The following is a 15,553-nucleotide window of genomic DNA, read 5'->3' as shown; positions in this document are numbered from 1 at the left end:
CCCCTGGCATGAGAGATGCCACCTCTGCCCCTGGCATAAGAGACACCTCCTCTGCCCCCTGGCATGAGAGACTCCCCCTCTGCCTCCTGGAATGAGAGATTCCTCCTATCCCCCTGACATGAGAGATGCCCTCCTATGCCCCCTGGCACGAGAGATGCCCCTATGCCCCTGGCATGAGAGATGCCCTTCTGCCCCTGGCATGAGAGATACCCCCTCTGTCCCCTGGCATGAGAGATGCCCTGCAGCCCCTCCAGCTCACCCCAGACTTGGTAGGGCCTGTGACTCCAGAACCTGCAGAGATTCAGGCGTCAGGAGTTCCCCTGAGACTGCCGTGAACCCAGACCTCCCAGGAGGCCACGAGCCTCCGCGGCTGTATTTTTAGGCCATCCCGTTTCTTAGCCTTCCTGGGCATTGCTACTAATGAAGACAGCAGGGCAGGCCCAAGGCCAAGACCGCGATACAAGTGGACAGAGCCTGAGGACTGCACACCCCCATCACCAGCCTGGGAGGCGCCTCTCTGAGCCCCTCCTTTACCACCAAGACTCCCCAGCACCAGGGGCCCCAGGTTTTGGAAGTCTTTGCTGAGCAACCCGCATTTCCTCACCATGGGCACTTTTCCCCACGTGGTAGAAAATAAGAGGCCATGTGAGCTCCTGTCAACAACCCCAGGAAAGCTGGTACGTGCCGGGCCCCCATGACACCCTGGCCTTGAACTGAGGGCTCTGTGTGGCCCCTGAGTCCCCAGCTCAGACTTCACTGTGCCCCTCCTGCCAATGAAAAAACAGAAGGGAGAGAGCCAGCATGCCTCACTGGGAGTAAGGGGTAAGCCCAGACGTGCCGCTCCCCTGGTGCTTCCTGCCGTCTGTCCTGGCCCAGAGGTCACAGGAGGCTCCCGGCCAGCATGGCCATTCAGAGAGGACAGGCAGAGAGGAGCTGTCACCTCTCTCCTCCCCCTACTGGCCACCGCCCACCCCCCATGCTGACAGAGACTAAAAATACCCTTCTGTCCCCACGTGGCTGCCAGCCCAGCCCAGCCCAGCCCAGCCCAGCCCAGCCCCGTCATATCCCAGCAGGTCTTCCATGCCCCTTGGCCGGCTGGGCAGTCGTGTTCTCCAGCCCGAGTTCTGAGACGAGTTCTCAGAGACCCACTGAGAGGTAGGATTGGGGGGCAGCCAGAAGGGGGAGGTGAGGACCGGGGCTGGGACCAGCAGGGGAGGGGGTGTTTTAGTGGACAGCCCAGTGGGCCTGGAGATCCCAGCCTGGCCGCCTTGGGGAGAGACCTGCACGCAGCCTAGACCCAGCCCCCGGGGGCAGGGGTGGGGGCTCAGCGGGGCTGCTTCCCTCCAGGTCCTTCTGGAGAAGTGAGGGGCATGCTGGACCACACCTCCGCCTGCAGCCAGGGCTGGACTGAGGCCCTTTGCTGTCCTGCCCACTCTGCCCTCCTCACTCCCGGCCTGGCAGGCACTGGGCAGGGGGCTCTGAGCCCCCCGGAAGCCTCAGCCCACACCTCCGCCTGCAGCCAGGGCTGGACTGAGGCCCTTTGCTGTCCTGCCCACTCTGCCCTCCTCACTCCCGGCCTGGCAGGCACTGGGCAGGGGGCTCTGAGCCCCCCGGAAGCCTCAGCCCCCAGCGAGGACTGCAGGGCGGCAGGTGTCAGCAGATGACCTGAGGCTCCCCGGGAAGATGCCAGGTGCTCCCACCCGCTGGCCTCCGGCTGCCTGGGGCGGGGGCCACCTGGCTAATCTCCTGTGCTCCCCTGGGAGGGACGCGCTGCCTTCCCCCCAGCCAGAGGGCCTTGCGGGGAGGGGTGAGGCAGGCTGGATGCCCACCAGGGCCCGGAACCCCTCCTGACCCAGCAGAGCTCAGGCAGGTTCTTGGGCCTCTGGGTGGGTTCTCTGTGTGCCTCCCTGCTCACGTTCCCGCCGCCGGCACGGGACCCAGGCGTCCACAGTGCAAGGTCTCCGTACGGGAGCTTTGGGCTTTGTCGTTTCGATGGCACTGGGTGGACCCGGCATTTTGCACTGGCCTTCGCTTTGTTGGCTGCTAAGGCGCCCCCTGGTGGACTCACGGCGTCTCAGGGTGCAGCTTCTTGCTGTGTGGTCGGTCACTCGCGGGAAGACAAGCTGCACAGAACTTTCTTTTCTCCGGGAGGTTTTCTTAGGGCAAAAATTTCAGAAGATCGTAAGGAAATATGTGCATAATTAAATTAGCCCAGAAGTGCGTTTGCTGGATCAGGCGATTCGAGCCAAGATTGCTCTCTTTTGGTTGTTTGTCTTTACCAACCTACATCCAGTGACATGTTACCTGGGGGGTCCGGGGGCCCGGGACCCCTGAGATGTGTAGTCTTGGACAAGGGACTTGAGCCTCTTTTTGCCTCTGTTTCCCCAGCTTTAAAGGGACGGGAACAGCAGCCGACGGCTGGCGGAGTTCCCATGAGGGCTGAATGACGAGTGTTTGTGCAAAATCCAGGATGACCTGGTCCATGGGGGGCACCGTGAGGGCACGGCTGATCCCCCAGCCCTTTCACCTCCAGCCTCTCAGTCTGCAGATGATGAGGCTGGGACCAGAGAGGGGCGTGGCTCACTCAAGGTCACCCAGCAAGGTCATGGCAGGAGAGGTTCCCTGTAACCACAAGCCAGTGAGGACCCACGGGGCTGAAACTACTTAGCTGCGGATGCCCTTCCCAGCAAGGGGGATCTGGGAGTAGAAGAGGCCACTAGGAGTGTTGGGGGTGGCAGGGACCCCCATGCCCCAGGGGGTCTGTTCTGCACAGTCCAGAGGTGCAGAGAGGGGCTGAGGCTTGGTTCTCTTGCTGGCCCACCCTGCCCTGATTGCCTAGCCTCTCTGAGCCTCAACCGCCTCACCTGGGAAAGACAACGCCTCTGCCTCCCAGGGCCTCGGGGCTGGTTTAGGGCAAAGCACTTCACACGTGGTTGATGCTCAGACCAGAGGTCAGCCTGATGGGTGACTCGGGTGAGACAGTCCCCCTGGCTGACCTTGCTGGCGCCTCTCCCCAGGAGCCCGCGCGGATGCCCGTGAGTAGGTGAACGTCACTGTCATGGTGCGGAACGTGGACGACCTGGACTTCCACCTGCCCTCGCATGCCCAGGACGTACTGGACGGCCTGCAGAGGCTGCGCTCCCAGCCCAAGCTGGTGGACGTCACGCTGCTGGTGGGCGGCCGAGAGCTGCCCTGCCACCGCGGGCTCCTGGCGCTGAGCAGCCCCTACTTCCACGCCATGTTCGCGGGTGACTTCGCGGAGAGCTTCTCGGCGCGCGTGGAGCTGCGGGACGTGGAGCCCGCTGTGGTGGCGCAGCTGGTGGACTTCGTGTACACGGGCCGGCTGACTGTCACCCAGGGCAACGTGGAGGCGCTGACCCGCACGGCCGCGCGCCTGCACTTCCCCGCCGTGCAGAAGGTCTGTGGCCGCTACCTGCAGCAGCAGCTTGACGCCTCCAACTGCCTGGGCATCTGCGAGTTTGGGGAACAGCAGGGGCTGCTGGGCGTGGCTGCCAAGGCCTGGGCCTTCCTGAGAGAGAACTTCGAGGCCGTGGCCCAGGAGGACGAGTTCCTGCAGCTGTCCCAGGAGCGGCTGGCCGCCTGCCTGGCCGGTGACGTGCTGCAGGTGCAGCCGGAGCAGAGCCGGCTGGAGGCACTGCTGCGCTGGGTGCGCCACGACCCCCAGGTCAGGGCTGCCCACCTGCCCGAGCTGCTCGGCCTGGTGCACCTGGACGCCGTGCCCCGGCCCCACGTGCAGCAGCTGCTGGCCTCGGAGCCGCTGATCCGGGAGTCGGAGGCCTGCCGGGAGGCCCTGGCCCAGGGCCACAAGGGGGTGAGTGACAGGCGGGGAGCAGGGAGAGGAGCCCCGAGACCCAACCCGCACGGGGACAGACAGGATGAAGTGGGCATCCCCGAGGTGTCCCCAGCCCGCAACTCCACCTCCCTGGGGTCTGTTCACCTCCCAAGTACGTACTGCGCAACCTGTGTGTGCCACTTCCTGCCCTTGAGGACAGGGGACCCAGCTTGGCGGGGAAGCCCCCTGGAAACACACCCAAGGCAGCACGAGAAAGGCCATGCTGGACGTTGGGTGTCCTCAGAGGGGCAGGCAGTCAGGGAGAGCTGCCTGGAGGAGGCAGCATCCGAGCGGGGCTTTAGAGGAAAGATAGGAGCTTAGCAGGGGGTAAGTAAGCCAGGAAGAGTGCACAGCCTGTACAGAAGCGAGGAGCGCAGACAGGCGTGGCAGCCGGCCACCACCTGTCCTTCGGAAGCTGCTCAGGCGTTTGTGGGGTGCAATTTCCCATCTGGGCTGGCAGTGGGCCTGGTGAGAGGGCAGGTCCTTAATGAAGCGAACGGCCAGGGTGTGACTGAGGCAAGGAGCTGAAGTCTGTCTGCTCCCAGGCAGCTGGCTCAGGGCTTTGCTCAGAAGGACCTGTTAGGAGCCAACTCTGGGGACAAAGACGTGGCTCAGGCCAGCGGTGGGGTGTGTGGTGGCAAATACTGGCCACTCTGCAGCCGCACCAGCAGCCACCCGCCCACGAGGTGGTCACCCTGTAGGTGCTGGAGGTGGGATGTCTGGACATTTGAGGGCGGGTCAGAGAGGCAGTGGGACTCTGGGATCCAGGGAGCTCTCACCCAGCAAGAAACATTCCAGCACTTCCTGCTACCCAGGGCCATCCTAGGTGGCCACCCCAGCTGGCACAGGGGAGCTTGGCTCCCGGGGGGAGGGGAGCCTACCTGAGGGACTGGGGACAGGGTCTGGGGGTTGGTTCCAAAGGTGGTGCAGAAACACCTCTGCTCAGCGGGGCAGGGGCTGGAGAGCGGCTGGGAGGGAGCAGGCCTCGCGCTCAGGCCCACGAGGACCTGGCTCCCACATGTCCAGGTTCTGAGCGCTTGCCATCGCCAGCCCACGGCAGCCGCGGTATGTGGACGTGTATGCACACACACTCACGCACAAGCCCACACAGGCACGCACACGCTGCAGCTCGCCCCACCACACGCGTGCACAAGCCCACACAGGCACGCACACGCTGCAGCTCGCCCCACCACACGCGTGTGCACTGACTCAGGGCCACACTATGGACCCACAGCGGCTCCCAATGCCCAGGCCATGGCCAGCCTCTGCACCCGGGCCCCTCTGCCCAGGGACAGGGCCTGCCCCTGACCCCAGCCCCCTGGCCTTGCAGGCGCTGCTGGCCCTCCCGCAGAAGCTGGAGGAGGTCCTGGTGGTGGTGGGTGGGCAGGCGCTGGAGGAGGAGGAGGAGGGAGCTGAGGAGCTCGCCCCCCAGGCCGGGAACTTCGCCTTCTACCACACCAAGGCCAGTGAGTACCCCGCGGGCCCCACAGCCCCGACACAGGGTGCCCTCTGTCCTTGAGGTGGGGGGGTTACAGAAGAGCCCGGGCCCCAGCAGGGCAGGGAGGTGGACTGTGGGGGGCCCTGCAGACCCCTCTGCGTCCAGCCACAGCCCTAACTCTGGGGTTCCACCCACTGGGGCCTGGGAAAAGCGGCCCCCGCCCAGACTGCCCGCTGTGGCAAAGTGGCCCCTGGCCCAGGTGGGAGGGCCAGTTGGCAGCTGCTTCCCCTTGGCACTCTTGCTCTGTGTGCCTAATGGGGCCTCAGTCCTGAGGAGCACAGGGAGCTGAGGTGCAGACAGCCTGGGGCGCGACAGCTCAGGGTCAGGGTGCGCCCAGTGGGGTCCTGATTCCCGCCTTTGAGCAGGTCACTTCGCCTCCTTGAGCCTCAGTTTCCTCACCTGTGAAATGTCCTTTGTAATGAGGAGTCAGTGGGAAGAAAGGGGGCCAGGCCTGCCTCTCCTGCCCAGGAGCCCCTTCACAGGTCTCCCCCACCAGAAAGGAGGGGTGAGAGGGCAGCAGGGCTCTCGGCGGGGAGCCACGCCAGCCCTGGGAAGTTCTTCGGAAAGCACCGGTTTGCTGGCTGCCGTCCTGGGGCTGCTGGGCAGGGGGCCACCACCCCATGGCGTCAGCGGCTGGCGGGCTCCAGGAAGCCGGGGCCGGCTATCCCAGGTCAGAGGCTGACAGGGGCGATTTGGGGGCTGACGTCAGCAGATGAGCTGGGAGCAGCTGTCCCTGAGACCCCGAGGGGGGGCGGCAGGGCCGCTGGCAGGCAAAGGCCTGGTGACTGTTGGGCAGTCTCCCCCCCTGGGGTGACACAGACGTGAGTCAAGGGGACACGCAGTCCCTGCCTAGCGGGGGTTCCGCCTGTCCTGAAAACCACCGTACCATTGTAATCAGTAAACAGGAATCCTCCTGGGGACATCCCAGAGGCCGGTCTCTCCCACAGCCTTCCACAAACACCCAGAATGTGTCCATAGAGAGGACTAAACACTCCCATTTTTATTGCTCATTTTGGCTTTTTTCAAAGGCAATCTCTTGCTTTTGTAACTTCATGCAGTAATGTGGGCACGTTACTCTGTGTCTCACCTCAGGACAATTCTTACAGCCACTGTCTGCTGGGCAGCTGCTGGGTGGCAGCTGCATCTCCCACAGTCACCCCCCACCACCAGGAGAGAGTTTAGCCCCATTCTACAGATGAGGACACTGAGGCTGGGGCTTGTCTGAGGCCACGGCACTGGAGCAGGGGAGCGGGGATTGGAACCCACTCTGCCAGCTGCACAGCTGTGCGCGTCTGGTCCCCTCCCCGCTGCCCGTGGGCCCAGAAGGTGCTCGGGGTGAGCGAAAAGACGAGAAGCGAGTGAGTGAAAGATGCTTGTGTTATGACCCACCTGTGGCTGGCGATCAGGCCCCTTAACCCCTCCTCCACCTGATTGGGGTGGGAGCTGACTCAGGGCCAAAAAGTCCATCGGGGTTGGTGGGATCAGCTGCAGGGTCAGGGTGAGAGCCGGCCCCTGGAGCCTGGATCCCTTCTCGGCACACCCAGGGTACCAGGCCCCGAGGGTGGCATGGGGAGCCAGGGGCCCCCTGGAGCCAAGCCTGGGGCAGCCGGGGCCACTTTGAACCCGCACCACTGAGTGTCCTTCCCCACCTCTGCACCCAGCTGAGTCCAGCCTCTGCCCTCCTCAAGCGGAAAGGCGCAGAGCAGGAAGGGGGGCCCCCACAGTAAGCCCCGCCACCCTGACACTCCCCGTGTCTTCCGCCAGAGAGATGGATGGCCCTCCCGGACTTCCCCGACCACCACAAGTGGGGCTTCTCGCTGGCGGCGCTCAACAACGATGTCTACGTGACAGGTGGGTGGGCGAGGCCGTGTCCTGAGCCCGCGGCTGAGCCCTGAATGCCATGCCCGGGTCGCTGGCCATTTGGTCAAGGCTCTTCCAGACCTTTCCATCCTACAGAAGCAAGGAAATGTCAAGTCCACAGGTCCACACGCAGGCACAGGGGAGCGGCACGGGCTCTGTCCTGCAGCTAGGGTCTACCCAGGAGGAAGCGTGTGAAGGCGGGGGTGTCCCTCTGCTCTCGTATCTTGGAAGTTGGAGGGGCGGTCCTCGGGAGGTTTGGTTGAGAAAACTTCCGCTGATGGAGGTCTGAGAGGCTGTCCCGCTTGTTTATTCGGTGTGGAGGGGTCTCTACAGGTCACAGGGCTAGACTGTGCCCCCTGCCCAGGGTCCTGCAGGACGGAGGCCTGGCACCAAGCAGGGGCAGGAGCCCTGGTGCTCAGCCCCCACCCGCCCGGAGGCCCCAGCCCAGGGGGCGCCCGCGTGGACAGAGCCTCTCTCGCAGGGGGCTCTCGGGGTTCCAGGACGGACGCGTGGTCCACCACGCAGGCCTGGTGCTTCCCCCTGAAGGAGGCCGCCTGGAGGCCCGTGGCACCCATGCTGAAAGCCCGCACCAACCACGCCAGCGCCGCGCTCAACGGGGAGATCTATGTGGTCGGCGGTAAGACCCCTCCCCGCGCCCCGCCCCCACCCCCACACCCGGGCCCACACCCGGGCCCCCACCCGGGCCCCCGCCCCTACCCCCAACCCAGGCCCCGCCCTCGCCCCCCCACCCCACCCCCCAACCCCGCCCTCACCCCCCACGCCCACCCCCCGCCCCCACACCCATCCCCCCACCCCCACCCGGGCATCCTGGGGTGCGGCTCGGGCAGGAGTCTCGGAGCCCAGCTCCAGGCAGCTTCCATGTTTTCTGGGACGCAGAGAGCAGGACAAGGAGTCAGTTCCCCGACCCCGTGAGGAGCTGGGGCCTCAGCTGCCCATGGGGATGGCCACGCTCATCCCAGGACCCAGGGCTCAGCCCTCAGCTCGGGGTCACCTCCTTGGTGACGTCCCTGGGGCGAGGGGACCCACGGGGCATCCTTTCACTGTCACCTGGCCTACAGACACCCCCAGCCTGATCTCAGGGCCTGCCATATCCCCCCTGTACCCCAGAGGTGCGGCGAGGAGTCGCCCCGGGGATGCTGACAGTTAGATGGATAGTGAGAGACCCAGCAGGAGGCTGAGCAAGAGTGTCCCACGGCCTCCGGAGGTGACAGCTGGCCCTAGGAACATCGCCGGAGCCCCACCTGTCCCGGGGACCCCTTCCCTCAGTGGCTTCCATGTTCCCCGCCCGAGGACAGAGGGCTCACACAGGGATACAAGGCAGCTTGGGGCCCAGGCTCTCAGAGCCCGAGGGGGGCGCCCGTCCACGGCTGGTCTGTGCCACCATCACACCCAGGCGGTCCAGGACGGGGAAACTGTGTGCCAAGCCACTTGGTCGTGTCCGACTCTGCGACCCCACGGACTGCAGGCCACCAGGCTCCTCTGTCCATGGAACTCTCCAAGCAAGAACGCTGGAGTGGGTTGCCATGCCCTCCTCCAGGGGATCTTCCTGACCCAAGGATCAAGCCCATGTCTTGCATTGGCAGGCGGGTTCTTTTCCACTAGCACCATATGGGAGGGGATGGGTGAGGGGCTGCCTAAAAGTCCCCCCAAGAATAACTTTCTCCATCTCAGGAAGGGCCTCCGCCATGTGAAGGGCCTGGAGATGGCGGCCTCCCGGGACCCCCACAGGCACCTCGCCAGTCACCCCAGGCTCTGAAGGGCTCAGAGCAGCTGGGCCTCCCCGGGAGGCCCCATTACCCGCTCCCAAGTGGGGCATCCCTGGTCCAGGAGCCCACTCCCATGCCGCTTCTTGGCGAGTGGCCTTGGACAGACACCCTCCTTTCTCTGAGCTCTGCTCCCTTCTCTGTAAAACGGGGCACGTCACCTGCCTCTCGGGGCTTCCCAGGTGGCTCGGTGGGCAAAGCACCTGCCTGCAAGGCAGGAGATGCAGGTTTCATCCCTGGGTTGGAAAGATCCCCTGGAAGAGGGCAGCATGACAACTCGAGTATTCTTGCCTGGAAAACCCCATGAATAGGGGAGCCTGGCGTACTGCAGTCCGTGGGGTCTCAAAGAGTCGGGCACGACTGAAGCCACAGACCATGCATGCATGCACCTGCCTCTCCAGGCTGTGCCCACCTCCCCCTGCCCTTGTCCCCCTGGGCACCCAGGGCAGCCCCTGCAGCCTCCACAGAGCCTCAGATGCTGTGTTTTCAGGAACCTTCCCTCGTCCTAGCCCCCCACAGCCCTAACCCCACCCCTTGGCCCAGCAGGCACCACTCTGGATGTAGTGGAGGTGGAGAGCTATGACCCCTTCACGGACACCTGGACGCCTATCCCCCCAGCCCTCAAGTATGTCAGCAACTTCTCCGCGGCCGGCTGCGGGGGCCGGCTCTACCTGGTGGGCTCCAGCGCCTGCAAGTACAACGCCCTGGCTCTGCAGTGCTACAACCCGGTCACAGGTATGGAGGGGGACAGGGGGCGTGGCTGGGGCTGGGGGCGGCCCGCGGGGCCCAGGGGCCGCGGGGCCTCTGCAAGGCCGTGACCCCGTCTCAGCGGCTGGATGGGTGGGGGGACCCCGGGGATAGGTGTGGTCAGGGAGCGGGCAGCCACAGGCCTCTTACAAAGGGCCATGGCACCCCCCAGAGATGGATGGGGTGGTGGAGGAAGGCAGGGGCCCACAGGGGTTACCAGCACAGAGCTACAGCCCCCCACAGTCTAGAGGTGTGGGGGCTGGAGGCACAGTGCCAGGTGGAGGGTGGGGGGGACCAGGAAGCCCTGCCCCAGGCCCTAAACCTGTCTGGCTGCTGGATCGGCCTGGAGCCGGCCTCGTGGGAAGGAGCAGTGGGCCTGGACCCCCGAGGCCTGGTGGGCACCAGCTCAGGCTCTAGGGTTGGGGTCAGCGTTTGGGCGCCGATCTGAGGATACAGGGCTCGCACAAGGCACCTCCTTCCTGGCGTGGGCCAGGCCCAAGAGGGTGCGAGTCGAGAGGGAGTGAGTCCCCTGCCTCTGGGGGTGATCAAGCCAGGGAGGGGGGTTCTTGAGCTGTTTCAGGGGTAAGGAGCCAGCTCTCTCTCTCTCCCTCGGGGCAGCCCTTCTGGTCCATCATCTGGACGGTGGGGCTGAGGATCCCACAAGACGGACCAGGCCCAGGGTCGGGTGGGGGCCCCAGGTACCAGACCGAGGGGCCAGCAGGATGGAAACAGAGGCCCCGGGTGCCCACTCAGGCCAAGGCCTCCGGATGCCTCGTAGCCCCTCCTGAGGACTCGAGGATGAGGCTCCTGGGGACACTACCCTTCCCCCTGAGCAGGAGTGGGGCTCAGTGGGGCGCCCCCACCCGCATGGCAGAGTAGGGAGGCTCAGAGAGGGCCTCTTCGGTGACGCGGGTGGGCGTGTGTCCGCAGACGCCTGGAGCGTGATCGCCTCGCCCTTCCTCCCCAAGTACCTGTCCTCTCCACGCTGCGCTGCCCTGCACGGGGCGCTCTACCTGGTGGGGGACAACACCAAGAAGGTCTATGTGTACGACCCGGGGGCCAACCTGTGGCAGAAGGTGAGCCACCCCTGCCCCTGGAGAGGGCAGGCCTGGGCCGCGGGCCCCGCTGGAGCAGGGGAGAGGGGATGGGACCTGCAGACACAAGTGCCCAGAGCGCCCCCTCCCGAGGACCCAGGGCCGCTGGTCCTGCGGATGCTCTGTCCCAGCACATGGAGAAACCTGCCCTCCTCCTCAAGGGGGCAAAACCCGGCTCGGCCAGGGGCGCTCCAGGGCCGCTGGACTCAGAGACAGCGCCTCCTCCCTGATGCGGCCAGGCCGGGGAGGGAGTGAGTCCCCTGCTCCTGGGGGTGATCAAGCCAGGGAGGGGGGTTCTTGAGCTGTTTCAGGGGCAAGGAGCCAGCCCTTGGCCCACCAGCCGCGCCCCCACCCTGCGCCCCGACTCCTGCATCACCCCAGGGCAGGGGACGGGGACTCACGGGGGCACCAGAGCCCCGGCCTCTCTCCTGTTTCCTCCCTAGAAGGAGGAGGGACAGTGCCCAGAGCCCGCAGCGGCCTCTGCTAGCCGGGCCAGCCGGGCCACAGCAGGTTCTCTGTGATCCACTGACCGCAGCTGTCCCCTGGGGTCAGTGCTCAGCTGACCGGAGGCCCCCCAGCAGCAGAGAGCAGCGCAGCAGGTGTAGGGCCCGCCCGCCCGTCCCCGGGGCCCCGGCCTCAGGGCTGGATGTTGCCCTCCGCAGACCTGGAGGTCTGCTGCCTGTTCCTGTCTCCACCTGGTGGGGCCTCCCCCTTCCTGCCCTCGCAGGCTCTTATGGAAGGGCACACACCTCCCTTCCCCTGGCCTGGGGAAAGCTATGAGCCCTCAGCCCGCAGCCCCTGGCCAGGGCACCCCCGAGGCCCCGGGCTGAGTCGAGGGCACAGCGATGAGTCCCCCAGGGAGTCCGTCAGGGTGGAGGCCACACCGTGTCCTCAAGACCGACAGAGAGTCAGAGGCCCAGCCAGCACCCTGGGAGCGAGGCCCGGGCCGCCTTCAACGCCCCAGGCTCAGATACGGGCAAACCCGGAGAGCAAGGGGCAGCTGGGAACGTTATCCCCGGAGCAGCGGGGTCTCCCCACAAAGGGAGAGTCTCAGGGGTCCCCCAGGGGCAGCCGGGGGCGGAGCTGAGGCCCCAGGAGGCAGGTGGGGCACCCTGGATGGGGGGGTGGGGAGAGGTGCCCCCACCCTGAGGCCCGGGGCGCTGAGGGCAGACCGTCTGCAGGTGCAGCCCCTGCACAGCCTGCACGAGAACGGGGCGCTGGTGCCGCTGGGGGACGCACTCTACGCCACAGGCGGCCGCTGGCAGGGCATGGCCGGGGACTACCGCGTGGAGATGGAGGTCTACGACCGCGGCCGGGACGCCTGGGTCCGCCTCGGCGCCATGCCCCGCCTCTGGCTCTACCACGGCGCGTCGGCCGTCTTCCTGGACGTCTCCAAGTGGACCCAGCCCTTTGGGCCGGCCCCGGAGCCCTGAGCCGCCCTGCGGCGCCCCTGGAGCAGGCCGGCGGCACCCCCACCCCAGGGGCACGGCCCCCTCTCAGTCTGGTTTGTCTGACGGCTCAGCTTCACCGGCCCCTCTGGGTCCAGGCTGGGCTGGAGCCACTGGGGACGACAGGGGACAGAGTCTTCGTCTCCGCGGCCACCACTCCAAACTCAGAGCTGACGAGCGGCAAGGACTGGGCCTCTGCACGCCTGTAAGGATGAGGAGAAGCTGTGCTCCTGCCATGGGGCATCTGAGACCTCAGAGCAGGGAGCCGGCCCCAGGTAGCAGCGTGAGAACTCGTGATCTGTCTGAGGACCGGCTGCTCCGGGCCGTGTGTCCCGCGGGCGGCGGTTGGAGGGAGCCACACAGATGAGGGGGACAACTGGGGCCCTGGAAGCTGGGCTGCCGAGGGCGGGTGGCACCGAGCAGAGGGCCCTGAGGTGGGGTCAGCGCCCACCGTGGGGGGCCTGCTTCTATCTCACAGCTGTGTGACCCGCCCGGCCGCCCCCGCCCGGTCTCAGGCACACAGGGTTGGCTCGGGAGGGGTCTCCCAGCCCCCAGGCTCACACTGGCACCTGGTTTCCAAAGGCACCTGCTTCTGGGGAAATAGAAGGCCCAGCTCGTTCTGGGTCAGCCCTCAGGAGGGCAGCGCCCGCAGAAACAAGGAAGGAAGGAGGCGAGCTGTGGGGGCTGGGAGAGATGGCCCTTCCGCCTGCTGGGGGCTGGGGGCAGAGAGGGCGGCAAGGCTGCCCAGAGGGGGGATCAAGACAGGCCTGGGCACCCCCCTTCTTGGGGTGTGTGCTCAGTTGCTTAAGTCATGTCAGACTCATTGCGACCCCCTGGACCATACCTGCCATGTTCCTCTGTCCATAGGCCCCTCCAGGCAAGAATACTGGAGTGGGTGGTCATCTCCTCCTCCGGGGGATCTTCCCGACCCGGGGATCGAACCCTTGTCTCATACGTCTTCTGCGTTGGCAGGCAGGTTCTTTACTACCAGGGCCTAAACGAAGGCACTTCCTCAGGAGGAAGGTCCCCAGAGGGGAGCAGGCGGGGCTGTGGTCCTGGTGTTCTGGGGCAGGGCTGGTGTGGTGTCCTGGTGTTCTGGGGATAGCTCCTGGGTGCTCTGGTGACTTGCCCTCAGGCGGCCAGCTGGGCGAGGAGGCCCAGCACGTGGACTGCCCAGAGTCCCACAAGATGTACTGGGGGCCCTTGCAGGGCAGGTTCAGCGCCCTGCCCCTCTGCACCCGTCCTGAATGAGGCACCGTGTCTGTGGCCACTGGGACGATGGAGGCCCCTCACCCCTCCCACCTCGACACAGGCTTGGTGGGGGCCCCCAGCTTGGCTCTATCCCCGGCAGGCACCGACCTGCCGAGCCCTCGGGCAGCTCCCGTCACCCTCCAGACCTGGGTTTCCTCTCCGGGGCCAGCCTGTGAGCTCCTCCAAGAGTCCCTCCGGGACTGCAGAGCCCCCTGACATTGCTGGTTCTGAGCATAGGGTCCCAGGTCCCTCCGGCTCCTGTAGACCCAGGGCCACTTTGCTCCCAGACTGACTCCTTCCCATCTCTTCTGAGAGACCTGAGTGAGTCCCAGGATTCAGACAGAGCGGGGCGTGCTGAGGGTCTGCTCCCAAAGGAACATGAGCCGCAGCCCTCAGGACGCCTGGTCGGTCAGATGGTGGATGGGGTGGGTGAAACTGAGGACGGAGGTCTCTGGGATCCTCGCCGCTTTCTCTAAGAAAATCACGTGGAATATTTTTTAGATGCTGATCAAAGGTGCTATTTTAAAGACTCAGCATGTCACACTGGAATTTTTTTCTGATCAAATACACATAGTTGAAAATGTCCTAGGTGAAGGCCTGCTTTCTGCTCCACCCGCCTGCACGGCAGCGGGGCTCAGTACTTGGGGTGGGGGAGCACACCCCCCTGCAGGGCCTGGGGCTCCACTTGGGGGCCAGACTGCCCAAGCTGCCACTATTCAAGGTACCTGGATCTGGCCCCTCAAGTTCAGTGATGGAAGAACTTGACGGGGGGCTGCGTCCGAAGTGTGGGCAGGCTGAGGCGATTCAACGGGGGGCTCAAGGGGCTACCAGGACCACCAACAGGGGGGAGTTAGCACCTCTCTGCCTCCAGGGCCAAGCAGAGCAGAGGCAGAGCCCAGAAAGGGAGCTGGGGAGGGAGAGGGCACCTGGGGGCTCCGTGACCTCAGGCGAACCCCAAGGCTTAGCCTCAGTTTCCTCATCTGCACAGTGGGGGCAACCACGTGATTTGAGAGCCGGGTGATGTCGGGCACATGGGAAAGGCAGGCTGACCGCACCACCCGCCCTGCCCCCCGCCCCAGAGGCCACTCCACAGGCTGCTGAGGCTCCTGCGGTCCTGAGGGCAGAGAGAGCTGGGCTTCCCATGACTTCATCGGCAGAGGTCCTTCCTCTGCTGGAAGAGAAGCGAGTGGGAACAGCTTGGCTGCATCAGGCTGCCGGGAAGCCAGGGCCAAGGCCGTGACCTGAGGGCCTAGGAATGAGTCTTGGATTTCCGCCAGGCCCAAAGGCACAGGGTGGATTGGGGGGCCACCCCACACGCTGTCCGGCCCCCACCTGCGGCCACTCCAGCGCCTCAGCCCTGGGACCCGTTACCTTGCCCGCAGGCGCTACTCCCCTTTCTGCACCCACAGAACGCTGCTGCCGGGGAGGGGCACACAGGGCCCCCAGAGCCGTGTTGGCGGGTCCTTGGCCTGTGTGATGCTTTGCTGAGCTCCCCTCCCCTCCATGGGGGCTCTTGTGGAGCTGTGAACCCCCCAGCACACAGGGAGCCCCACATGGAGGTCCCAGCTCTCTGCACGCTCCCGCCCTGGGGCTGGGCCGTGTCGTCATCTCCAGAGAGCGTCCAGAGGCCACTCGGCAGCGGAACAGATCCGATTTGGGTCTCCTAGCGGGCCCGTGACACCATGAGGATTGCTCGCTGCTGGGAAAATAGCTGTTTTCACGTGGCAGTGGCTCCCGTCCTCACTGTTGACCACACGAGGGCCAAGGCTCCCTACTGTGAGCCGGAAGCCATATCAAGAGACTATCTGAAGGATCGTGTGACCCAAACCTGGCCGCTCTGTCCCCCCGTGTCCCCGGCATCGCCAAAGGTGACAGAGCCTGAGGCTCACCCTCCCAGGGCGCAGGACAGGACTAACAGCAGATATGGTCCCAAGAGCGGCCAGCCTCACGTGACCAGAACACAGGCCAGCAACCCAGAAGCAGGGTCCCCAGGCAGCAGGCCTCCCTCTGGGGGTGGC

General features: G+C 65.5%; 1 protein-coding gene across 1 annotated transcript; it reads left to right on the top strand.

Moving 5' to 3' along the window:
- Positions 1-1,089: 1,089 nt before the first annotated feature.
- Positions 1,090-14,123, top strand: KLHL30 (kelch like family member 30). The gene is made up of 8 exons (XM_069543910.1): positions 1,090-1,155; positions 3,018-3,832; positions 5,184-5,319; positions 7,116-7,202; positions 7,693-7,848; positions 9,542-9,730; positions 10,673-10,818; positions 12,018-14,123. The coding sequence occupies exons 2-8, from the start codon at positions 3,059-3,061 to the stop codon at positions 12,267-12,269; spliced, it is 1,740 nt and encodes a 579-aa protein (XP_069400011.1). The 5' UTR covers positions 1,090-1,155; positions 3,018-3,058; the 3' UTR covers positions 12,270-14,123.
- Positions 14,124-15,553: the final 1,430 nt, after the last annotated feature.

Source organism: Ovis canadensis, chromosome 1 (genome assembly GCF_042477335.2).
Source record: "Ovis canadensis isolate MfBH-ARS-UI-01 breed Bighorn chromosome 1, ARS-UI_OviCan_v2, whole genome shotgun sequence".
Lineage (NCBI taxonomy): Eukaryota > Metazoa > Chordata > Mammalia > Artiodactyla > Bovidae > Ovis > Ovis canadensis.
The sequence above is the reverse complement of the archived record's forward strand: the minus strand, read 5'-3'. Positions and strand labels throughout refer to the sequence as shown.